The sequence below is a fragment of the Podarcis raffonei genome, chromosome 2, assembly GCF_027172205.1.
Source record: "Podarcis raffonei isolate rPodRaf1 chromosome 2, rPodRaf1.pri, whole genome shotgun sequence".
Taxonomy (NCBI): Eukaryota; Metazoa; Chordata; class Lepidosauria; order Squamata; family Lacertidae; genus Podarcis; species Podarcis raffonei.
Genome location: NC_070603.1, coordinates 3336304 through 3363255, shown reverse-complemented (window position 1 = coordinate 3363255; position 26952 = coordinate 3336304). Strand labels below are relative to the sequence as shown.

The 26952-nt window shown below is 43.6% G+C and overlaps 1 protein-coding gene across 2 annotated transcripts in view; it reads left to right on the top strand.

Annotated features, from left to right (window-relative positions):
* STAT6 (signal transducer and activator of transcription 6) overlaps window positions 1-26952 on the top strand; it is a 50853-nt gene that overhangs the window by 596 nt on the left and 23305 nt on the right. The window contains exons 1-5 of one of the 2 annotated variants that reach the window (XM_053370354.1): window positions 15975-16560; window positions 23015-23145; window positions 25030-25168; window positions 26005-26085; window positions 26316-26454. In XM_053370354.1, the coding sequence (XP_053226329.1) occupies window positions 23015-23145; window positions 25030-25168; window positions 26005-26085; window positions 26316-26454 (490 nt within the window). In that variant the 5' untranslated portion in view covers window positions 15975-16560. Of the gene's footprint in view, window positions 1-15974; window positions 16561-23014; window positions 23146-25029; window positions 25169-26004; window positions 26086-26315; window positions 26455-26952 lie in introns of those variants that run through there. The other variant, XM_053370345.1, reaches the window with a different exon arrangement.

Genomic DNA, 26952 nt, shown 5'->3' with positions numbered 1-26952 from the left:
ACTTTACTCCAGTTTAATTTCGTAACATATTGCCAGTATTCCAGAAAACGAGTAGCCCATCCCCACCAGCATTTGGCTCAATCTGGTTAGTCTAAATTTAAATTCAAGCAGAAAATATTTTCTTCTCTTTGAACACTCCCCCTCCCGTTCATCAATATGCCAACACTTTATATTATTTCATTGGTAAAGTAAAATAAAAACGACATTATTCACACTTAATCTAAGCACAATCACAAGAGCTCCTGATTAGGCATTTAGCTATGTGATGTTGAATGTTATCTGTTAACTGTTCTATCCTGTTCCCCCATTGTTTTTGTTTAAACCATTTCAGAAACCAAGAACTTAGACATTGACCACTAATGATGAACCTTATGTTGTAGATATTGCTGCACATTTATTATGCTATTTTTGTGATTTACAAATCACATGAGAAGACTTGGTCTATTTATTTATTTGTATCATTTATTATTCCTATGATCTTTGTTTATAAAACCCAATAAAACATTATTCCTAAAAAGTTCACTGCTAATAGATTCAAATCCCAGCTCACAAACGTGCTTTGAAAGTGTGTCCTGGTGCATGTGCTTGCAGCGTATGTGCAAATTTATGTTGGGGAATTCCAGAAAACTTGTTAGCAGGATGTTGCACCGAGAAGCCACACACACACACACACACAGCGTGCGAGAGAGCGTGTGTGTTGCCTCACAGACTTAAAATATATCTCTGGGGCTTGTGCCTCTGTGGCCTAGGGAGCGTTCCATTCTCTTTCCTTTTACAAGAATTATATACTATTGGTTTGTAACGTACACAACTTCTCAGAGGTTTACACAAAATAAAACAAGCTTTAGAATTGCCCATAAAAGACTGTTAAAAGCAGGAATTTTAAAAATACAAAGTGTAATTCATCAGATGCATTCATGAACCAGGGGCCACCTAAATGGAGTATATATACAAAATCTATCTCATTTCTCCCCCTGAGTTCAGTTTTGATTTGTTTTGTAGAAGGCAAGTCAACACAAGAGATACAGATACCACAGTGATAAGCTGAGCACAGAATTCAACCCGATGAATACAGGACCCAGCCTGTGGGGGTGTGACGCCTCCTGGTTAGGAACCACTACATTCACAGTAGTGTTGCTCCTGACAATGTTTCATAGCAATAAGGTTTATTACAGGAACAAATAATTGACCAAACTCCTAGAATAGTCAAGTTTAGTAATTAATACAATAATGCTCAATTCTAACAACAGTTCATTTTGGTGCAGCATAATGGCAGCATAAAGCTCTCAATTCATGTATCCAAACTAGCAAGAAATATTTTAGCATAAAATGCCCATCTGGCATATTGCCTAATTACAGGTTTATCTCCTGTAAAACGGCTTTGTAAAGTTGCAGAAAGCACCAAAGAAAGTGTTAATCCTTACCACCTCACTTCCAAAGCATCAGGGCCTTAACCTGAATCTGAGATTAGGGTCTGTGTGCATGCCCACTGTGGCTGCTTTTTACAAACATTTAAAGCAGGGGTTGGGAACCTTAGGCCCAGGAACCAAATGCAACCCTGCAGACCTCTCCTATCTGACCATTGCAACTCTCCCTAAGCCACATTCCTGCCCTGGCCCTGCTTTGCACCCCAAAGATTTTTACATGACCGGAACATGTCCTTGAAATCAGATTTTGCCTCTTGCTTGTCTGGATGAAGAACAGAGAAAGGGGTGCAAATATGTGTAGAAACTGGCCAGCTGTACAAAGATACCATTTATATTTGTTTCTCCACCCACTTTTGCCATTGTCCCGCCCACTGGCCTGTGGTCCTCTGAGAAGGGAAGGCAATGTGAACCTCCAACTGAAAAAATTTCCCACTCCTGATTCCGGAGATCTGATTATGAATCTTTATTGTTGTCTCATCGCTTTTATCTCAGGCTCCACTCCTCCGCATGCAATACCAGAATCATGGCAAGATAATGCATATGTGTTAAGTATTATTATTACTTAACACCTTGGGCTGGAGGGTGGTTGAAGGACAGCCAGCCTATTTATGTCCTTCCCCATGTGCTAAGGATAGATCTCAACACCTTTCTCCCTAGAGAGGTCTGCCTGTACCTACTTTAATGTCCTTTTGGGGCCAAGTAAAGGCTTTGTTGTATCTTCTCAAACTTTTCAGACACAGTTTTAATCCTACTGTTTTTATACAGCTTATGATTTTGAGACTTTTGGTAAATTAAGGCATTTGTACTTGCATAATAATAGTATTATCCTTGTAGTGAAGCACTATGGGAATCTGGTTGAAGGGTGGTATAAAAATCAGAAATCATGATCATAATCTTGCCCAACGAGGCATCCTGTCAAACTGTACTAAGGTCTAAGGGACAGTGGGGACTCTAATAAAGGGGAAGTCTTTTAAATACGTTATTCACGTGGTTTCCTTGGGGAGGATTGCCTAACCAGCAAAATGTGTACAGCCTGCAGCTTTGGGGACAGGGGGTGGTGGTTGCTCAGAAGATGAGTAAGATCCGTGTCAAGTCGTGTGGTGTAATACAGTGGAAGCAGAATATGGGTGGGTATATTGTGCAAATGGTAAGATGCAGCATATTGTGTTTGCCAAAATCATAAGGAAGTCCAGGAAAAGTCTGAGAAAATGCTGCCAGGATTGTGGTTTACTTCTTTCAAAGAAGCTTGGATTTTTAGGACAATAAATCCCACAGTTTAAGGCTGTACCTTACAACTCGCAGGGCTACTGTTCCCAGCACCCTTAATAAACAACAGTTCCCAGGATTCTTTGGGGGAGGGAGCCATATGCTTCAAATGTGTGTTGAATGTGCTTCAAATGTACAGTGTGGATAGCACCTAAGTGTTGGACGATTGAGGGTAGACAAAATGAAGTAGCTCTTCACACTGTGCAGAGTTAAACTATGGAATGTGCTTGCACAGTATGTAGTAATAGCCTTACTGCCCATGAATGGGCCGTCGATGGCTGCTAGCCATGGTGGCTGCCTTCTATTTCCATGGTTGGAGGCGGTATATCTCTGAATGCCATTTTCTGGGAATTGCAAGTGGGGAAAGCGCTGTTGCAGCGCTGGATCTGGCAGGGGGAATTAAAGAGGCACATGGCCCAGGTGGCAAGTTCGGAGTGCAGCAGAATTACTGGTTTTAACATTCCCCCCTCCCCAAATGCGGAAAGGAGAGAGGAGGCAAAAGGTCTGGCCTTGGTCTGCACAGACCCTCCCTCCCCTCCCCTCCCCTCCCCTGCTCACTGGAAATGTCCAGGGCAGTGTCCGCAGCTGCACCAGGATCAGGCACCTCCTTTGTCCTCCTACTCCCACCCAGGTCTTCAACCTTCTTCAGATTCTGGTCTACCACAAGAGAAGGGTCCAGAGAAGTCTTTGCCTCATTCTCTTGCTGGCTACCTCCTTCCTAGGACCCTCTGTGCCAGACAGGGCAGGCACAGTGTTAGGAATTCTGTCAGCTGTGTACATCCAAGGAGCGAGAGAGAGAGAGTTGGTCTTACATAATCTGCCTTGATTTCCTTCCTTTCCTGGTCTTGGGTTATCATTGCCAAAATCCTGCAATACAATATAATTTCCTGACTACTATAAAGTGATTTAATTTTTTCCCTTTAATTGAAGTTTTAATCTGATGAGTCAGTATAAAGAAAATGGACAATTCCTTAATTCATTTTCAAAGCCACCTTTTCTTACTTTCACACACTATCCTATTTGAAGCCTTTTTTCCTTTTAATGTTAGTTTAAGGAAATGCCTAAGAAATAGTTAAGCAGGAAGAATGTTATAATGTTATTTGGCAGAATGTGTTTTAGTTTCTGTAAAGAAAGAAAAAGTCAATGTTGGAAGGAATGTAGGGTACCGGTTGTTTAAAAGTTGCTTGGGATGTCACAATCATGGAGAAAAAGTTTTATTAAACTGAACTGAGAGAACGTAGAATTCAAACAGATGTTTTTCAGATGAATTTAACATTTCCTGTAAAGAACATGGGCTGGAATTTTGCTTTCAAAGTTCTGAATTCAGTGCAGAAAGAACGCTTGGGCTACTTGATGGTTGGGTTCTTGGTTTATATATCATGCACTTTGCATGGTGTAATTTGTATTTTAATTGATTTAACTGTTTCTTTTAAAATATAGGAATTGTTTAATAAAATTATAAAGTTAATTAAACAGTTAAATATTTAGAACCAAATACAATCAAACCTCAGTTGTCGAACATAATCTGTTCTGGAAGCCTGTTCAGCTTCCAAAACGTTTGACAACTGAGATGCGGCTTCCGATTGGTTGCAAGAGCTTCCTGCACTCAAGCGGAAGCCATTTCGGACGTTCAGCTTTCCATAAACATTCAAAAACTGGAGCATTTACTTCCGGGTTTTCGGTGTTCGGGAGCTGAAATGTTTCAAAACGGAGGCATTTGGGAACCGAGGTTTTGACTGTAGTCAATTCAACAATTTAAAAAAATACCCAAACATCTTAGCTTCTGTGTATAGCAGCACTGCAATAAAGCTACCATGAAACAGGAGGATCATGGCGTGGTGTGGATATGATCCACCTGCTTCGTGGTTGATTTATTGCATGGCTGTACACACAGGAGACAGTTGCAGTTGCCTGTGAAGTGGTACCGGTGGGGCACCTTTGCTCTCCTAGCTGCCCAATGCAGTGCTTGCTAGCTCTGACTGGAAGGGGCAAGAGGCAGGGATCTTGGCCCAGTGTGGCCTGTGATGGCAGGGCCAAACTGCTCTTTCTGCTGCTACACACCACACCAGGTCAAACATGTCTCTTCCCGCCCCACCTCCACTTGGTAAATGCCCGCAGCTCACAGTGTTGGGAGACATGGGAGCAACGGTGCGCCACCCATGCTGCCTGCATCACTGATAGGAGCTGCTGATAGGAGCCAAGCCTAGCATTTCTAGGTTGAAATTGAAAATCAGTTACGATTAGCAATTATGGTCAAAGGAAATGCAAAATCAAAACATGTTGGGATTTGTGACTAGAGGATGTGGAGAATGTGGCATCTGATAGCAGCAGGAGGGTGTTCTAAAACCAAGGTGATCAGAGAGGCTGTGGTCCTTTAATAGAGGCTCAGTGCCTGCAGTAGCTTGCATTTGGTCAGAAGGTGTTTGGGGATCTCTGGCAGGGCAGCAACATAGAGTGGAAATGGAGTAAATCTACTGGAGAGAAAGAGAGAGAGGAAGCATGTGCTGCTGTTCTTGGGTCAAAGTCGGTTGATATTTGTGTGTCAGTTTACTGTATAGCCTTGAGGCTGGAGATGGACAATAGTTTTTCAGAGAGCTGAAAGTGGTTTGAAAGAGCAACATTACAGATGGACTACCTCCTCCCCCTATTCAGTGAACATGGGAGGGGAAAATTGGAATATCCCTGCTAGCCACACCCCCTGACAGCCAATCCGGTTTCCTGCTTGTGTAGAGGGAGCCTGGTGTGTGTATTTCTACATGGTTTGGCCCCCTTCGACATAAATGCCACTATACAGTGCCAGGGGGGTGTAGCCAGGTGAGCTCCCTTTGCTCAGTCCCAGCTTCTGCCAACCTTGCAGTTCAAAAGCACACCAGATAAATAGGTACCGCTGTGGCTGGAAGGTAAACGGTGTTTCCATGCGCTCTGGTTTCCGTCACGGTGTTCCATGCGCCAGAAGCGGTTTAGTACTGCTGGCCACATGACCCGGAAAGCTGTCTGTGGACAAACGCCGGCTTCCTTGGCCAGAAAGTGAGATGAGCGTGGCAACCCCAGAGTCACCTTTGACTGGACTTAACCGTCCAGGGGTCTTTTGCCTTTATCTTCACATTGACGCTGAGGGTTTGGCTATCCAGCACTGTCCTTTTCTAGCTTTGTGTGTTCACTGAACAGATATTTCATAGATCCCACGTTTGCTTTTGAGCATACAGGCTTCTGTGGCCTTTTAAAACAATAACAAAACCTGCAAAATCTGTTTACCTGAAGCAGGATGAATTTACAGATCCTGGGCAGGGATCCCTTTCCCAAACCACTGAATGAATTCTGAAGAATAACAGAAGCAGTGACACAGCCATCTTGCACTTCAAATAAATTGAAAGAAGGATGTTTGAGTCAGGAAGAACTCGCTGTGACGTACTCAGTGAAATATGCTCCTGAATAGACAGTGTTTCCTTGATGCCAAATTAAAAGACTTCTGTAGTGAAGCAAAGCATCATTGTGCATTTAGAGCAGAGGTCGGAAATCTCAGGTCCTGGGAGTTGCCCTCTAGACCTCTCTGCCTCACCCTTTGAACTTTCTCTAGGTCACACTCCCTTTTCCAGGCCACAGCCCAGACGGGTCCGGCTCTTGTCCTTTCTTGAGAGCTTTTGCCTGGCTGGAACATTTTCTTGAGCTCTAGTAACACTTCTTGCTTAGCTGGACGGGGGACAGAGAGATGTGTGTGGAAAAAGTTGCCTTTTATATGGCTGGGCTGTACCCTCCTGTACAAAGGTAAGAGTCACACACTTGCTGCTGCACACCTTATATGGCTGATAGGATGAAAGGTTGCAGGTGGTATAAACTTTCTTCCTCCCCAAGAAGGAAACTTTGGCAGGAAGTTGTAACAGCTTTCCGTGGGTGTGATTGCAGAGATTTTAAATCTTACCCCCACCACATATTATGTAACATGCATTGGATTGTAAATTCCAGGACTTTAGATGTGAGCCACTTGTACTGCATGACCTTTGTGTGAATACTGAAAAATTCTATTAGTTTACCCAGATAGGCACAGCTGGCCTACACAATTTTGCTGCCTGAGGTCCCATCTGGACTATATATTTAAAGCAGTATCACACAACCTTATGCAGTCATGGCTTTCCCCAAAGAATTCTGGGAAGTGTAGTTTGTTAAGGGTGCTGAGAATTGTGAGGAGACCCCTGTTCCCCTCACAGCTACAATTCCCAGAGTTCCCCGGGAAGAGGGGCTGACTCTTAAACTAAGAATTGTAACTCTGAGGAGTAAGGGGTCTCCTAACAAGGTGAAACAGCAAATGTTGCCTCTCCTCATTCTCCCGTTCCCCAAGTTGAGATGAATGGCCATAGTACACCAAGGGCGACCATATCATTTTTGAACCTGTAGCAGAAAATATCCAAAAATTTCTCTCCCCCCCCCCTAATAATTTACTGATCTCATTAATCAGCTACCTGGGGATTTTATGGCACCATTGAAGTTTTACCATTAAATGTTTGTTTGTTTTAAACCCATTTGATAGATAGCCCTCAAAAATTCAGCAGCCAATGGAGTTTGGCTTTGTCTCATCACTTTTTGATCAATTAGTGTTTCGCTTTGCCATGGCAGGTATTGTAATTACATTTTCAAGGGAAAAGGAAGGGCTGGTTTGCTTCATAACTATATTTTCATCAGAAACATTTCACCAACATAGTTCCCTCCAGATATTTTGAACTACAGCTCCCATATTTTCTGACCGTTGTCCATGCTGGCTGAGGACGATGGGAGTTGCAGTCCTGAATATCTGGAGCAGACCATGTTGACATGCCTTGCGGGTCATGGCAGATGCTTCTCTGGCATGGTAACAGGGAGGTAAGTCTGCTTTCTTTCCTGTTTTACTTCTTCAGTTACTTTAGTACTATAACCTGCCATCCAGAATTAGGCCTAGTCAGATGAGGTAGTAGAGTTGTTGCTATTGCTAGTGTTGTTCTCATTCTATAATTTTAAAAGTTATATGCTGCCCCAATATTGTAATATTCTCAGGTTATGTGGTGCTAGAATGGACTGCATCTGTGGGATGAGATTTTTTAGTGTTCCCCTCAATGGTGAACAAGGCTCCTGTTTTTGTCCCTGATGTGCAATCTTACAATGGGTTGTTTTTATGTGAAGAATCATCCAAAATGGGTGCCTCTTCCTGTAGTTTGAAATAGTCCAGTCCAGGGGCAAAACTAGGCTTTACTGTATTTACACGAATCTAATGTGCCATTGAATCTAATGGGCACCCTAGTTTTCACGACATATTTGACCAAAAAAGTGCACATTACATTTGAGTAAATATGGTATTTCACCCTCATCAAAGACCCAGTTTGGCACCCCCGCATGCGTTTTGTACACACACAGGCCAGGAGCCTCAATGGTACCCCTCTGCAGGCTTCACCCGGGTCAAAAACCCAGCTAGCACCCCCCCCCAGCTATGGCTTTGGTCCAGTTCACTTTACCCCTTCAGGATTCTTACCACCTGATTCTGCTGCATGTGTATACTTTGGTTAGAAAGCCTTCTGAGGCTGACAATATTTTCCTCAAGTTAAACAGGTGGGTAAATATTCAGGTGTGTGGTTACTTGCAGTTGAGTTAAATTTGCCTCTGTTTTATGTCGTAGAGAATCATTAATAAACTGGAACAGATTGGTTGCTCTCCAGTCCTTCCCCAGCTATCAGTCTTGTGCCATAAATCATTAATGTAGCTGTGTGTGCTTAGCAAAGCTGGTCAATATTTGTGTGTGTTCGTACCATTCATTTTCGTGAATAAAGCAATATTATTTCTGTCTTGTGGGGTACTCAGTTTGCACATTGAATAGGAGCAGTATCACCTGTTTTCCCCTACACAGAAGACACATCACTCCCTATAATAGCAGACTCAGAGGGTGAGTGCCAACCTGAATGGAGCCAAGATGTGGTCACTGAGAAACAAGAGAGAGGTAGCTGTTTCTTAGGGGAATCCCAAGATTTATAGATGTACCCTCCAGAAAAAAAGCCTTTACAAAAACCTAAGGAGACAATCCACCCAAAAAGCAACTCACTGAGGATTGAGCATTCTCTGTAACTATGGAGAGCTGATGTCAGATAGGAAATCCCGAAAAGGAGGTGGAGGAAAGTGGAATGCCCTGTTTGTGCTCTTTACAGTTTATAGCAGGGGTTGCTGGAGTGCAGCTTCCAACATCATATCTGGCCACCAGTCACGTTGGCTGGGGCTGATGGAAATCCAATGACACATGGAGGGCCACATTCTCCCCACCATGGCTTAAAGTATCCTGGACACTTCTATTGGGAAGTGAAGAAACGCTGCAACCTTTCACTTGCGTGTCCCAATCATTTTGCCACGTTAATAAATATTGAGAGCTAGCCCTTCCTTTTAAATAGCTTGGTCTGCATACCACCTCCTTTGCAGGCAGCCCCGATTGTGGTTTTGAAGCTAAACAGATCTAGCCTTGTAAACTGCTTGGATGAGAAACGTCTTGTATGCAATCCACTCAGAACAGTATAAAGAAAGGCTGGAGATGTACACCTTAACCTTGCTCTAATACAATATATGTGATTCATATGATGCCGGTAAATCCTGGTTTGGGGAAGCATGCTCCATTCTCTGGACGACCTTGGATAAAGCAGTCCCGAGTCTGTAGGGTGCAAAGAAGCTTGCTGTCATTGTTTACCAAAATGTCCTTTCTTGAATAAGGTTATAACTTTCAGCTGCTGTCTTCCCCATTTGCTCAGTTAGTTGACGTACAATGTGAACATTAACTCACTGGACAATGTGCTTTTCTCCCTCCCTTTGTGGAGGATAAGGCTGTTGGTAGGTACTGGGAGGCAGTGTGCTGCTGGGAATCCCAAACGGGGAGAGTTCTGTTGTGCTCAGGTTTTGCTTGGGGGCTTCCCATGGGCATCTGGTAGGACAGGATGCTGGACTAGATGGGCCACTGGCCTGATCCAGCAGGACTATTCTTACATGCTTGCCTTGTTCTAAGAGCTTATCAGCTGATAGAATCACAAGGATGCTTCAGACGATCTGCACTATTTATATACTATTTATATAGAGCGGCAGCTTTGGAGAAGTTCTAGGACAGCAGGTGTTTTTGTGGCTGTCTGGCATTGAATAGCTGCATGTATTTCTGGCCTGCATCACTGCTTGAATGCAAAAAGTATCAGCTTCAATCTCCAGCATCTCCAGGTAGCACTGAAACCCTGGAGAGCACTGGTGTGCAGAAGAGAATGAAACTTGCAGTTCTGAGAGAGAGAAATAGAGCGGTTTTTGGGTGTTGTGTCAGAGGAAGTGCTAGACTGAGGAAGTGTGAGTGACATCCTAGTTGGTGATTTGTGCACTTCCTTTGTCAGGGAGATGCTTTCCTGGCTCCCTCCCAACGCTTGCAGACAGAGGCTCTTGGAAGTGTGAAAGAGATAGATGCAGCACTTTGCAGTTGCAGATCAGGATTAGGGCAAGAAGTTCAGAACTGGACAGAAGCAACAAAGGTGTCCCAACAAGCTTCCCCACTCCTCCTGCAAAGCTTTAACCTACAAGGTTTTGGGCTTGCAAGACTCCCTCACCTTATGAGAATGTTGGGATTGCAAGCATGCCCTCCTTTGGGGCGGGTGGGTCTGCTCCCATCCACAAAAGCAACACCTGGTTCTAGGCATCATAGCTCCACCCTCCTGCTCATCCTGTTCAGTTGCAGCTTCCTCATTGGCTGATCAAAGGCCAACTCAGCCTCCACTGAGGCTTTTCTGCACCACCACATGCAGCAGAGCTGGCACCTCCAACTTCCAAAGCAACTGAAGTCAGAGTGGAAAGGGGCGATTCTCCCTCCTCCAATCCAGGTGCCCACAATTCTGCACCATATGCTTCCTCCTCCTCCTCCTCCTCCAACTCAAATCCAAAAAATGTCCTCCTAAAAAAACCTCTGGCATTGTCTTCTGATTAACAATCTCAGAGCTCAGGGAGGGGCTCTCCCCATTTGCTGGCTGGCGCAGAATCTTTGCTTTGCTGATGTCCCACCTCCCTGTTCTCTGCTGATGGTCTGTCTCTAGTGATTTCCTTAGCACAGAAAAACTGGTTTGGCTTGTGTCTTGACACTGCTAAATTCAACATCTTAATATTCCCAAACATCGATTAAACTCCAACACTTACTAAATCCCAGAATTATGGGTGTCTGGTACCCACAAACTCATAACAATATTTTAATTTGAAAGTGGGTCTGTTTCTGTGGTCTTACACCATGTAATATTCCCCATAACAATTCCACAATCTGTGTCCCTATGGCCACGGCAAAATTTAAGCAGGTATTACCATGCCAGCAATATCAATGCATTGCAGAAAAAAATGAGCATTTGCTGGTTGATTTATTTTATTTTATTATTAGCACTTTGGTTGGGGGGCGGGCAGGAAGTAAGTAAGAAAAAGGCAAATGCCAGTGGTTCAAGTCAGAGATGGAGTCATGTTACAGGATCTGTTGTGCAAGCAACCAAGGCAAGTTAAAACTCTCTTTCCTGCTTGGCAAGGAAAGTAAAGGGAGGGTGTTAATGGTAGTCTGTCTCCCAAAGCTAATCCACTGAATAGTAACCTTGAAAGGGCTCTGGGTGACCTATCCTGAAAGGAAAGCTGATGAAAATCAGGTTCTTCATATTTGCATTAATTTTTATTTATGTATTTATTTAAAGCATTCCAATCCTATTCAACCAAAAATGGTTGAACGTCAGTGATAAAGCAGTCCCACCCCTCGGATTTACAATCTAAAAGATTCAACACAAAAGGGAAAGGGATTAGGAGGGCAGAGGAAAAAAGAAAGCTCAGGTACGAAACTACAGAGTTCTTGAAATAATCAGTTGAGATGCAAAGATTTCAAGGAGGATCCAAAAGTTGCCTGTCTTTCCGCAGAGCAGAGGGAGAGGTCGTTCTGCAATCCCGTTTCTCTTCCTCTCCAATTGCCTTTGGAATTACATTCTTATGTTAACAAACATTTGCTACAACCGTCTGCAAAAAAATGCATTCTTTTGTTTTTAGGGTTCAACTGAAATGAACAGAAATTGAAATCATGTGAGAGAGAGGTCTGAAATACTGTTTGGGTGCACTGGAGGGGAAATACATATTCTGCACTTATGCTAATTAACAGGAAGCCTGCAAGTGAGCATTTGTCATATCTTGGTTTCCCCTCTCTTTGAAGATAACATGTATGGCTTGAATTTGGGCTTTTATTTTTTTTTAATGCAGTCTGTTGCTGGAGGGGTTGGTTGCTGGAAGAAGCAATAAAGACAGAGTTTGTGACACTGAGAGGTGTTGGACAGATGAAATGAATTTCAGAGTTAAAATCCATGCCCTGGATTTCCTAAACCAGCTACCAACTGCTTGGTCCCTGCCCCCCCCATGCCCAACACAAAACAGTATTAGGTGTAGTGTTGATTCTTTTCTAATAGGTCTTTTGTTCATGTGATTTTCTTGATAAATACTAGTAAGTTCAATTTGTGTCAAAATCCTCCATTTGGCCAGTGTTTCCAAGTTGTCAGTGTTTATACTACATTTTTTTTAGATTTGCCTTGAGACAGTCTTTAAACCTCTTTTGTTGTCCACCAGCATTGTGCTTTCCGTTTTTAAGTTCAGAATAGAGGAATTGCTTTGGAAGACGATCATCAGGCATCTGCACCACACGACCAGTCCAGTGAAGTTGATGTTGAAGAATCATTGCTTCGACACTGGCGATCTTTGCTTCTTCCAGTACACTGTCTGTACATAGTGAGACGTAGAAACAGCCAGGCCTCCTTATCTCTTTGAAATTGCTTAGAAGGGTGTCTGCACTTTTGTTTCCAGAAATAACTGTATTCCAGAGATTCCAATGCTGAACTTCTAAATCTGTGGAAAGGACAAGGAAAGGACCTTTCATTTGTACTTTGTTTTAAATTACTTACTTCTCTTTTTGTGGGCCTGCCTGCACCTGGGAATGTGGTTTAGAGTATTTGCAATCTGTTGGTCTGCTTGGGATGGTGGGAAGGGGCTTTTAGGTGGTGGAGAGGCGCTGCTAGTTGTTTCTTTGTTTGCTTGCTTAAAATTGAATACATGAATATTTGTGTGTATGGAAAAAAGAAGGGGGCCTTCATATTTTCCTTTATAACTTTCTAGTAGGCTTTGAGTCTTATTTCTGCTTCTTTTTAGTGACAGTTCAGAACCTCTGCCCCCTACAGGCAGGGGCCCTGGTGCAGTCACCCCATTTGCCCCATTATAAATCTGGGTGTAAATGAGAGCTATGTCTACCTGTCTCAAGATTTCCTTGTTTATGTCAATAAACCTTTATTTTATTTCATTTCATTAAAAAAGATTTCCAGCCTTTTTGCTGGTGGATTTTGTTGCACATGTGATAATAGCTGTTGCAATAGTGTGCTATAAATGGCTCTTTATTAAGTACCTCTTAACTTCAGTCTTGCCCCAACTATCTAAATTAGATGGTTTCTGACCCTCTCCCTTGTAATAGTTAATGAGTAAATGCAGTGGCTTGACTTACTGTAAAAGCTTGAAACCGCTACAGGCAGAATCACACATTGAAGTACATCCTGATTGTTTCAGATGCTTCATCGGGAGGCTGACATATTTTTTTAATAGTCATTCATGATTTCTAGTAGCTGGAGGACAGCTAGACCCAGCTGCCTCGTGTTACTCAGAGTTGAAGGAAGACAGCAAAGGGACCAGCCGTACTTCAGGTGAAGAGGTCAGAATGCTGAGGATGAAATAAGAACTCTGAAACACAAGAGTGTAAAAACATTCCCTAGAATACAGTGCTAATATATACTGAAAAATCTGGACCAAATTATTCAGATGCAGTACTTTCCTTGGTCATTTCTGGATAGGGGAGCCCTGCATTTCTTCTTAGTGTGGTACAGCAGCTGGCTCCAGGGGCCCCTGGTGAACCAGTGTGGTGTAGTGGTTAAGAGCAGTGGACTCATAATCTGGTGAACTGGGTTTGTGTCTCCGCTCCTCCACCTGCAGCTGCTGGGTGACCTTGGGCCAGTCACACTTCTCAGAAGTCTCTCAGCCTCATTCACCTCACAGAGTGTTTGTTGTGGGGAAGAAGGAAAAGGAGAATGTTAGCTGCTTTGAGACTCCTTCGGGTAGTGATAAAGCGGGATATCAAATCCAAACTCCTCTACCCTGCTTCTGATTTCTTGTTCCTGAATCTTCAGAGAAGCAGGTACCTGGTTTAGGAAGTCAACAAGGAGCCAGACTGGAGGAAACTGGGCGTCTAAACTGCAGCAGTAGAATAATAGAACACTTCAGTGGTTTTACTTAGAGAAGACTCGCTGAAATTAACGAGCCTAACTTTGTCACTCCCATTAATTTCAACTGGTCTGCTCAGACTAATGTTGCCTACACTGAGTGAAGAATTTGAGGCCATCCAGATGTTGTTGGTCTCCAGCTCTGATCAGACCAGCCAGCAAAGTCAACAGTCAGGGATGATGGGAATTGCAGTCCATGACCACCTGGAGGTCCTCATGTCTTTTGGCCCTGCCATATATGATAGCAAAATAGTTCTAGAATTAGTTGTCAAAGCAGTGAAGCTGACTTTCAACCAGCCAAACTAATGCAATTGGCAGATAAACTCCAGGGCAGTGTTGAGTTCACACACCAGAGAAAACTGGTGCACATATAGAGGAAAAAGTGCAGAAAAGACTTTCTATTCTTTGTGGTGTGATCAGTTTTTTTGTCACAGTTCTTGGTTTTGTAGGGAAAGAGTGGGCTGAGGCCTAGTTCATTGGAGGCTTTTTTGGCAATGAAGAGAGATTTTAGTGCTGTCAGGAAATTGCCAGGATCTGATGAGTAGCATGTGTTACCCATTTCTGCAGCTGGGATGCTGACACTGATTCTCAGACATATGCGTAAACTAAAATAATGTGTGCTTCTGAGAGCAGAGCCGTAGCTACGGAGGACGGGGCTAGCCAGGCTTATTGCCCTGGATGAAGCCTCCCAGCATGTGTGTGTGTGTTTGTTTGTTTGTTTGTTTGTGTGTATGTATGCAAATGTACATGGGGGAGTGCCAAACTGGGTCTTTGACCCGGGTGAAATAAAGCCTACTTTCGTCCCTGTCTGAGGGTAGTTCTGGCCAATATATTGCAAGGGGCATTAAAGTGCATAGCAGAACTTTATGTTTGCACAGTTAAAGTGGATTAAAACGCTCTGTTGCCCTAGCACAACAGATCCACTTAAAAAAACCCAAAAAAGACTTTGCATGGTTTGGAAAGTGACTGGGAAATGATTGAAAAGTGCGGAATGAACAAATGATTAATGGGAAGACATGTAAGCGTCCTGCAAGCAAATTGGGGTGAATACAAGACAAATCCTAATGGTTGTTTAACCACCCCATAAGCAAATTAGATTGGATGCTCAGTAAGGACCATCCATAATCTAACCAATGTGTAAGCAAATTAGAATGCTGAATAAATAGGTTGTCTGGAGGAGCTTAGTTGGAGAAACAAGAACTTCTGAATCTTCAGGTTAAAGACCTCAGCCACACACTTGCGCTGGTCAGAGATTGTACCTTTAAATCTTCAAGTCATCTTGCCTTTTGCTGTGGCAAACCTGCCTAGTGTGAGATTTCTGCTCCTTTCAGGTGTTTGTGCGTCTTCCCCTTTTACCTTTAGTAAGTGCTTAAAATAACATAATTGCTCTACAGGATCTCTTACAGATCCATTCTTTTGACCCCTTTCATGTAAATTTTTCTTCCCTCTACTTTTTTGAAAGATGTGTTTTTAAATAACAGGATCAAATGCAAATTTTATCCGAGTGGTAATTGTGTTAGGGTTCATCCACCTGTACCTTTGCTCCACATTTCTAGACACAGGTCCAGGCCTTCCAGGTCCCCCCCCTTTTTTTTTTTACCCCAGCGCTTTCCCTGTGAAAACCCGCTGTTTACTGCTGCACTGGAGCAAACAGGAATCTGCAGAAAACCTGAATTGCTGTTTGCTCCGATTCAACGTTCCAGAGTGGGTTTTCTTGGGGGAAGCGGGGGGAGTGCTTGGACATGGACCAGGAAATCTCAGAGCCGTGCCTAGAAAGCACAGAGGAAACAGTAAGTGTGGCTGAGCCCTTAGTACAGTGGTTTTCAACCGTGTGCCGTGGCATCCCCACTCCTATTTAATTTTGGCTTTCAGCCTTTTCTCACTTTCGTTCTTCTCGCACAAACCAAACTACTGTAGATGACTAGCTGAGCAACTGCGGGGGTGGGGGGGTGGGGGGGAAGTTTGTAGGGTGAGCAGTGAGAAAATCTTACAAAAAAACCCAACCTGGTCCAGCTCATAGTTATCAAGGCAGTTTTATCTGTTTCCGCCCTGTTCCCATCCTAGGGGTTTGTAAAAAGCCTAGGGATTAAAAACAACACAAATTGCATCGCATGGGGCTGGACTAGATGATGTGCAGTGTGCATAGGAATTTGTTCATATTTTTTTCAAAATATAGTCTGGCCCCACACAAGGTCTGAGGGACAGTGGATCGGCCCCCTGCTGAAAAAGTTTGCCGACCCCTGACTACGGCTACAATCCCACCAAGAGATTCCTTTGTGCAATCCCCACGGCTTATGGGTGGGAGCTGAGCAACCAAATAAGTTTCATAGCTGTGCGAAGATCTGAAGGGCAGGTCTCCACCATTCAAGCCCAATGCTTGGCCACTCTGCCACATTGACATAATATAAATATATTATTGATATGCAGAATAGCTTCATCCTGAGCTGCTTTCTTGATTCATTAACACTTTTTTCATTGTTTTTTGTGTGGTGGTTTTGTGCCATGGTAACCTCAAGATTCACACTTGAAGCCTAGACCTGGGAGGAGGAGGAGAATCATTAGCAAGTGGGTTTTAAGTAAGTTGAGTCTAAATACTTCAGAAAAGCTTGCTAAAAATAACTAAGAAGCACGACAGATTCTTAAATCTACTTTGGCTTGTTTGAAGAGAACTCTGCTTAACTCTCACGGGATGGCTTGTTTTTGGAAAACATGAGGAAGGGCACGTCCACAAGATAATTTTAACATAGAACAGCTATAACATCATGATGTGACTCAAGTCAGGGGCTATTTGTGGGTGAAGTGTATAGAGCCTAATCTGGGCTTGGGAGGTGTGTGTATGCAATTCGGATGCACAGCATTTGCCAAGTGACAACTTTCCATAGTGTACATTTAACTGATCAGCAAACGGATTATCTCTGAGCCAAACTAGATGTTAGGAGGAAATGCATGAGTATGTCTCCCAATGCCGGGCTTGTTATTTTTCTTGAGTCCTCTGCAAACCTTTTGACTTCCCTGCCATAAACCATCAGTCCCTCCACCCACATCCCTAAGGAATTGGCTCTGGCATATTTCATCAGCTTTCTTTTCCTGACTTGGGTGGAGCTTCGCCTTGCCCTACCTGCACTTTGACCTTTTTCTTTAATCATGCAAACTCAGTCCCTTTAAAAGCAGGTGCACCTGCACCCAGTTGGCAATTGACAGTAGAGGAGGTCTGGTGGAGCTGGTCTGCCACATCGAAGCGAATGGAGTGAGCTCTGCTACCCAGCCATCCCACTGCATACTTCACAGTTGATGTATGTGTCCCTATCCAGCCACAGGCCCACATAAGTCTGTTCAGGAAAAGTATCTCTCATGCAAAAAGCCATGGGGAGGGAATGCTTAACCCTTCCCCATCTGAGACTCTCCTCCCAAATGGGTCCAGAACCCTAAAGCAGCTTATGCAGGGAGTTTTAGGGGGAAATGGGTAGGGAGGGAAGTCAGGGATGGAGAGCCTTCCCCTGCTTGTTGCTGAACTTCAACTCCCGTTGGCTATACTTGCTGGCATTGATAGTCCAGCAACAACTGGAGGGCCAAAGGTTCCCCAGTTCTGGGTTAAGTATTTCCTTCTTCCGCTCCTTGTGTTCCGCAGCCCATTGTGGCACAGGGTTGCAGTGTAACATGGAATTTGCAATCCTTGGTATTTCCTTACAAGTCTTGTTTTCTTTTCTTACTTATTTGTATCCCATCTTTTCCATCATGGGGCCCAATGTGGCATGTATGTGATGCTCAGGCCCAGGCGCTGGGTGACCAGACCCAGAACTGCTTAGTTTCAGCAAGGTGCTAGCTTCATAGAATTGTAGAGTTGGAAGGAATCTTAACTAAAGCATCCATGGCAGATGGCCATCATCATCATCATCATCATCATCATCATCATCATCATTATTTATTGATACCCTGCCCATCTGGCTGAGTTTCCCCAGCCACTCTGGGCTTCCAATCAAGTGTTAAAAACAATACAGCATCCAACTCTTGCTTAAAAACCTCCAATGAAGGAAGGTCCACCATCTTCCACCGTGGGAGTCTGTCCACCGTGGACCAGCTCTTACCATTAAAAAGTTATTCAAGATGTTTAGTCGCAATCTCCTTTCCATTGGTTCGGGTTCTAGCAGGAGAAAACAAGTGTGCTCCATCGTCCATGTGACAGCCCTCGAGATATTTGAATATGACTATCATCTCTCCTCTCAGTCTCCTCTTTTCCAGGCTAAACATACCCAGCTCTTTCAACTGTTCCTCATAAGGCTTGGTTGCCCTCCTCTGCACTCTTTCCAGTTTATTAATATCCTTCTTCATCTGTGATGCCCATAACTGGACATTGTACTCCAATTGTGGTCTGACCAAGGCAGAATAGAGTGGTGCTATGACTTCCTTTGATCAGGACACTGCACTTACGTTGATGCAGCCCAGCTTTATTTGCCATTTCACCACACTGTTGACTTGTGCTAAACTTGTGGTCTATTAAGAACCCTAGATCCTTTTCTAGCTCCTGTGCCTTTAGACCAGGCGCTAAGATCACTATGCCCCTCTTTCCCTCTTTTCATGATTTTTGGAACAGCTTGGCTAGTTGCTGAGCCAATTGAAGCAATTGGCGGTGGAGGGAGGAGCTTCTCCAGGGTGGGAACTAGGTGGGGTTTCGGAGTGGCACAGGGTTTGCTGTGTGAGACAGTGTGCTGGATTAGATGGGCCTTTGGCCTGATCCAGCAGGGCTCTTCTTATGCTCAGAGCAAAGGAGGCAAGAGATGAGGCCAGGCAGTGCAATAAGCTAGTCAGACTGGAGAGTTACAAAAGTTTATGTAGATAGGGTTGCCATGTAGCCTGCAAATGTTGTGGTTTCTTTGTCCACCCCCCCCCCGCCCCGTCTCCTTCCTGTTGTGTGACACTTGCTCACTGCAGCAGCTGAGGGAGGAGTAGGGTGGAAGTGGGTGGGGGAGAGGTGCAGATGACAAGACCGGAGGAGGAACAGACTTCGCTGCATTGCTTTCCTGATGCATTTGGGGGATTTAAATGTACAGGACAGATCTCTCTGGATTCTAGGCTTATAACCTTGTATGTATGAGTGAGTAGCAGGGTGCAAGTCGCCTGACATCCTAACCCAGAAGAAAATAATCCTAGATTCTCCTTTTTCTGTCTTACTATATTGGGGCTGAGAGAGTGGGGTACTGATACCTGTTTTCCTCAGCCCTTTACCTCGTGTACAGAATGTACACTTAACACTCCATTTGCATTAACTATTCATCCTCTAAAGTCTTGCTTCCTAGTTTGTTAGTCCTCCCCCCACCCCCCGCTTAGAGTTTCTAGTGGGATAAAGCTGGAGATGTAAGAGATCTGCTACAGGACAATAACAAGAGCTTTTATTTTACAGTATTTTAATTGATTTTATTATTTGCTCCCCTAGGCAAGGGTGGATGGTGGGGCAGGAGAGACTGTGCTGCATCCTATTTTGCTGGTACTGATCTGTTAAATCTCCAGATTACAACCTGGCAGCTCTACTCTAGTTTTTCTTCTTGTTTACACTGGGAAGAGCTGCTCCCTGCTCCCTAGAGAGAAACAAAAAACTGCTTTAGTGCTAAACTTCTTTCCAGGAGCACTGAATTGTTTGGTTAGGTGTCTTTCCAGGAGTTATTCGTGCTCCTTTCCAGGAGCTGCAGTGTGAGCTTGAATGCTCTTCAGCTGAGGGATGGTGTGGAACTTTGCCTACTGATGTACATAATTTGAGAGTTCAATGTCCGCTGTGGAATCCAACTTGCCATGTTTTGTTTAGATGTGCAGTCTTCTCTCTTAGATCCAGCTACAGGGAAACCAGCTTTTTCTAGCTGTGCATATAGGGATGCTGGGGATTCAGTTCAGTTCACATTTTAATACAAAATTCCCTCATCTGCACTTTCTGGAACATTGTGCAAAGTGAAACTCAGTTATCCTTAAAATGTTGCGCTTGTCTGAATTTTGATGCAGTTCTCCAGCCAAGGAATGTGTCCAAAAATGCATATGCTCGGGTGCATATGCCTAGGACCCACATCCCTACGGGACCACCTCTCCTGGTCTGCCCCGCGGAGGACCTTAAGGTCCACAAATGACAACTTTTTGGAGGTCCCAAGTCGCAAGGTGGTTGGATTGGTCTCAACTAGGGCCAGGGCCTTTTCAGTACTGGCCCCGACTTGGTGGAATGCTCTGTCACAAGAGACTAGGACCCTGCGGGACTTGACAGCTTTCCACAGGGCCTGCAAGACAGAGCTGTTCCACCTGGCCTTTGGTTTGGACTCAGTCTGACCCTTATGTTTCCTTCCCCTTACAGTTTTTATCTATGGGCTACTTTTAAAATGAGGCCGCATTTTAAATTGGTTTCCCCCCCCTATTATGTTTATTGTAATTTTACTGGTGTTATCTGCCCTGAGCCTGGCTCTGGCCAGGGAGGGCGGGGTATAAATAAAAATTATTATTATTATTATTATTATTATTATTATTATTATTATTATTATTATTATTAATGGGTGCATAAAAATGCATATGTTAGTGAAAATAATATGCAAAACTGCATTGCATATGGGGAATTACTTGCAAAAATGTGTATATTGGAGAAAATTGTATACAGAAGTATGTGTATCAGAGAAATAAACAATATAATGCTGATGAGTTCTCATCAGCTTTTTTAAAAAAATGCAAACTGATGTGGAAATGCGGAGAACTCTGTTTAAGATTAGAACAATTAAAAAATCTGAAATTGGCAGATTTGTCCACACCCTGGTGCAGAAAACCAGCTGATTGTAAACTTCATGATATCACTAACTCACCCCAGAGACCACAAACAGCAGCAGTTTTTCATCATTTAAAAAATGAATTCCCAGTCATTCGGACTCTGCTGGGCAACAGCACGGCACAAAGGGCCTCAGCAGCAGATCTCAGTGCAGGATAATATAAGGGGAGGCTGCTTCAGATAACTGGATCCTAAGTTATTTAGGGTTTTACACATTGGCACCTTGCATTGGGCTCAGTGGTGAACCTGGTGCAGTTGTGTGGATTTGCTGTGCTTTGTTCATTAGCTTTCTGCAGGGCATCCAACACTCCCCCCTCTGTCCATATCATCCTGAATTTTTCCTGTGGTTCCTCCTCCTTTTTGGGATCACAGACAAATGGAAGAATAGCATCATCTGTGCAAGTGTAAATGCCTTTAGCACTACTCATGCCTTTTTTAAAAGGTGAGGTTTTGATGTGGGCAGTGGCCTGTTCAGAAAGTGAACTCATCATAGCCCAACACAAATTCAGTATGACATTTTGGGGGTGGGGTGGGGGGTTTCCATTTGACAACTGTTGTTTGGTTTCTTTAACCTGTCTTATAACTATTTATAGAATGCTTTTCTGGCAAATATACATACATACATACATACATACATACATACACACACAGTACTATAACACCATCACACTATAGCACTATTGTGCATTATATAGCATTATCAAACTATAGCAACATAATAACTTAACATTAACCCAGTATGGTGTTATAGTGTTATACTATATGTGGGAAAGTAATAATTATCTTTAATTATCTTTTAAAATTATTAAAAGATTGATAAAACTCTTCATGGGGGTTTGTTTTTTTTTAAATCAAACTAAGTTTTACTCAGAGTCGACCCACAAAAATGAATGGATCTAAGTTAGTCATGCTCATTCAATTCAGTGGGTCTCCTCTGCGTTAGACTAGCATTGTGTACAGCCTTCAAGGAGGTTATAAAATGGCTCTTAGAAGGGAAAAGGGTTAGAGTGAAGTTAACTGGATAAAAAATAGTTGAAAACCTACTAATGCATGTATGCAACATTATTATTATTATTATTATTATTATTATTATTATTTTCAGTCTGAGCTGTTGAAAAACTTCTAAGGAGAGGGAATGGATGACATTTCACTTCTATTACTGCCAAGTGTTATAAACTGGACAGATTTGTTTTTCCAACTAGGAAATTTACAGACTTTGGTGATATTGTTAGTGACTCCATAAAACATCCCTTGGAAAGACTTTGCACTGGATTTGTAAACTGATCCATTTTTAAACACAGGGTCCGTCACCTTATTATAATAAGTGTCCTTTTCCCAAAGTAGTTCAGATTACAGTTTACATAAATGCATTGATACCGTGAGACTGAAATAAACTAAAGGGGCTCATTCCATTACTCCATTACCAGGTTGGCCCCCACCAACAGTGCAGGTCCAGGGGTGCACAAAGACCACACCCCTCCACTTTGGCTTGGAGTGGCTAGAAGGGCGCAAGGGATGGGGGGTGGCACCATCTAGCTCCTTACTAAGGGCACAAGGGAGCCTAGGTGTACCTCTGCTGCTGGGTAAACTCATGCAAGAAGGTTTTCACCAGCTGCATAAGGGCATGCAATGAAGGACTTAGGCAGGCCTTTGTGGGGAAGGAATTCCACAGGATGGGTGCTGTCAACAGCAATGGTTGTAGCCTGTGTCCTTCCTAGCAGTCAACAGATAGGTTACCTTTGCTGCTATTCTGAGAAACTTGCTTTCAAGAGAAATTTACCAGACTGCCTTCCTTTTTTATTCATCAGAACTGGTATCATCATCATCATCATCATCATTATTCCAGAAAGCTTTGCAGTGAGCTGGCAATCTTGGAATATTTTACAAGCATCTTATTAAAAGATGATCTCAGCTCACTTCTAAAGCAGATGCTTTGCAGACAGGAAGCCTGATGCCCAATCTGTCCATTTCCAGTTAAAGAGAATTAGGAAGCAAGAAACCTTCTCTTCCTGAGACCTTAGAGAACTGCTGCTAGTTAAAAGTAGAAAGTGCTGAGCCAGATGGACTGACGTCTCAGGTATAAGTCAGCCTCCCGTGTTCCTATTGTGGATATAAACACTGTTGTAGATGGTCTATTGGGGGGGGGGGGTGTGATGTTGGGGAAAGACGCCCTTTTTCAGCAGTAAATAAGACATTCTCAGATTGAGTGTGGTGACAGCCAACTTCTACTTTTCCCACTGCAGATGACGAATTCCAAGATGTCCCTGTGGAGCCTTGTCTCTGACATGCCTCCAGAGCTATTCAGTGGCCTCTTTGAAGAATTTCCTCGAAGCCTGCGATGCCTACTGGGGGACTGGTTAGAAAACCAGCCTTGGTAAGTCTACAGAGGAGCATTGTTCAAAAACAGCTTTGTTTTCTCCAGACGAACTCCCAGCACTGCTATTCATTCCCTCATCTCATCCCGCACAACTGTTCTTCATATACAGATTAAAGTGAAGACGTGTCCTTGTGGGGCTTTCCCACTTTGCAGTTTATTATTTTATTTATTTATAGAAATATTTGTATACTGCTGTGTCATAAAAATATATCATAGTGTTTTACAACAATATAAAAACATAAAACCAGTAGTTTTGCCATCAGTGAATTAACTCAGGGTAAGATGTTGCAATGTGATGTCTTCCCTGTACCATCATCACATTTCAGGTCATTTTTCTTAAAGAAGCTTTCCCCAACCTAGTAGCCTCCTGATCCTGTTGGACTCCCAACTCCCATTGGCTGCAGTCAGCATGGACAGTCAGGGATGATGGGAGTTGTAGTCCCCATCTGGAAGTCTGGGGAAGTCTACTGAAATGGCTCTTCAGCTGCACAAGAACATTATGCAGGTCCAGCTTCTCCAGACCTGCTCCTTTGGCCAGCAGGCAAAGGCTGTAATGCTATACAGGTTTACCTAAGAGCAAGTCCCATAGAACTGAAGGGGGAGGGCTTCTTTCTTCTTTCTTTTAAAATATTTTAAATTGATTTTCAGAACAAATAACAGTTATAAAACAACTGCAAACGGAACAACAAAGTGCAGTACTCCAGTTCCAAAAAACATACATTGTAAAACTATTTATAAAAGAATGGTAATGGTTTATTGAATTTTTACAGATAAATTGTAAACAGATAAGAACCTTGGCAGGATTATTGTAATAACCTGCAGTTTCATAAGAGTATATATGTAAAGAAGATGAATAAATGAGCAAATTAAACTACCGTAATTTGAATATGCAGAAGATATTAAGAGTAAATTTAAGGAACCACAGAAAGAGGGGGAAGGAAGTTAAGTTTTGAAATGTCATAATGCTTGTAAAATTAGTGAAATGTATAAACCTAAAAAGTATAATTTTTTTTAACCCCCCCCCAAAACATGCATTATCAAAATTACATTCCTGTAAACAAAAAAAGCAGTCATTTTAGCTCCCCGTTGTACATCATCCTCCCTCATAGGTGGGCTGTTAGGTCCAGAACCTCACCCCACAGATACATGCGATGCTGGAGGAAGGCCCAAATAACTTGTTCATTTTTACATAACTGAAAAAGGAAACCACATTTTTTTCATACTGGTCCTTTTTTGAGTGGGATTTACTTCAGAGTAGACAGGTATAGGCATACTGTTAGTGTTGTGTAGCCTTAGGCTGTGTACACATCATACATTTCCCTTGGAAATGAGGACCTGACAGGAATAATACTACTTGAGCCTAAAGAGGGCAATAATTGGGGGGGGGGGTGTTTTGTTTTTCTCATTGATTTTATTATTTACTTTGTGGTGTTCTGTGGTGTTGTGAACCTCCCTGAGATTTTCGGATGAAGGATGGTATACAAATTTAGATAATTGATTAATAATTTTGAGGACATTTAAAGAATCCTAGGACCCTCACAAAGCCACAATTCCCAGCACCCTTAACAAACTACAGTTCCCAGGATTCTTTGGGGGAGGCCATGTGGTTTATTATGGTGTGTACAGAGCCTCAGAGAGTTGTCCTTTCTCCAGTGGCTGGCTGTGTAGGAATGCCTTTGGCAAAAAACAAAAACTCTTCATGTTTTGTTGCTTGAGAGAAATGGGGCCTATGAGGTGATGTGGTGGCTTGGACAAAATTTTGAAAAGGAAGGAGTGGGTGGGTTTGGCTGTGGAATAATGACCTACAAGTCTCCAATTCACCTTCTCTCTTTCTCAACCTGTCCCCTCTCCTGCTTGCCCCAACTATCCTGGTCTCCTCAGGGAATTCATCAACAGCTCAGACACCTTCTGTGCTGTTCTTGCTGACAGGCTCCTGTCTGCTATGGTGGAGAGACTGCAAGACCTAGCCAACAAAAACTGCCAGACTGGCCCAATGCTTCAGGTCATTGCCAATATCGAGGTATGTAGGAGACTGATGTCTGCTGAAAAAGGCCCGCGCTGGAGAGGGGCAGATCAAAACAGGGCCTTCCATTGTGCCAATTTTATCCTGTTACGTTACCTTCTTGTCCCTTTTTGTGGAAAACGCAGCGGTTTCTTATACTGGAACACCTAATGAAGGTGTGTTTTTCAAAACTTTAGGAAAGAGGCAGTAAGGATTGGGTTCCATCTGCCAGCCTTTGGTAACTTAGGAACAGGGTGGATTTGATGATGGAAAAGGATTGCTGTCTTAGGATTGCTGAACACCTCCCCAAGCAACCTCAGGGAGGGCTTTCATGGGGGAAGGAAAGGCAAACCCACTGAAATAAATGAGCCTAACTTAGCCATTTTAGTGGGTCTGCTCTGAGCATGACTAGCATTGGATACAACCCTTCGCCAATTATGTGCTAAGTTTCCAAGCTTTTGAGAGCCAGTTTCTTAGGCAAGGTGTGACATAATAAACAATGGTGGGCTTACAGCTTGCAGTATGGATTCACTTTTGGGGAACATGACCCACCCCAGCTTGTTGCCTCCGAGTGCCCTTCCTTCCCAGGGTCTCTAAGGGAGTGCTGGAGAACCTGTGGCCTTCCATCCAGATGTTGCTATACTCCATCTCCCTTTAGCCTCTGTCAGCTTGCCCAACAGCCAGGGATGGTGGGAGTTGTAGTCCAACAACATCTGTAAGGCCACAGGTTCCCCATTCTTGTCTATACAGCAATTTCAGTCCATTCTTGTGATGGGGATAAACCATGGGACAACCTCACAGGTGGCTTGAGGCACAAGCATTAACAACATTTGTCTTCTTCCCAATAATTCTAGAATAGATACCGGAGAGAGCCGCTGCAGTTGGTGGGGGCTATAAAAAGAATCTTAGAGGGAGAGCAAGCAGCAGCCCAACAGGTAAGAGGAATAGCCAACGTGTGGCAGCTGGTCCTTTCTTTCTTTTACATCTGGGCCCTCAGGCTGAGTCTCTTCTGATTGCTTGTCGCCACTGTTTTGTAGGATCACTGCAGCTTCACTGCCCAGTTTACCCTAGTTCTTCAGCATGTCACGAAGCAGTAGCTATTTAGCTATTAAATATGTAGAAGATGGAAGCAGGAAGTGCCACGTCTCACTTTTGCTTCTTATAGTTTCAGAATGTGGCCCTCTTCATCCAACGCCAACGGGAAGAACTGAGGTTTATATTCAGTCTGCAGAAGCTGCAATACAGAGTGCAGGAGATCCAGGCACTCCGGGAGAGCTTGAATCAGATGAACGGCAACGCAAGAGGTGAGGAGGCAGAGCTGAACGCTGCCAGGTTTGAGGGTACACAGGGACAGGTGCCTTCTTCCACCATCACCTCACTTTGGCCACCCTCTTCTTCTCTCCCCCTGATGCCGCCCCCTCACTGCTCCAGTGCCCTCATAGGCCCCACAACCCCGAAGGTTGGCTGAGCAAACTGCCACTCTTGCATTGGGGCCAGAAATGGCTTACCTTAAAATGGCAGTTGTTCCATGCTAATGCTGCTGGCTTTCTGTGCTGTATGGGAACACCCTGGGCTGCAAAGAGTCCTGGACTTGATCACTATACGGTGGTACCTCGGGTTACAGATGCTTCAGGTTACAGACTCACTAACCCAGAAATAGTACCTCAGGTTAAGAACTTTGCTTCAGGATGAGAACAGAAATTGTGCTCTGGCGGTGCGGCAGCAGCAGGAGGAGGCCCCATTAACTAAAGTGGTGCTTCAGGTTAAGAACAGTTTCAGATTAAGAACGGACCTCCAGAACA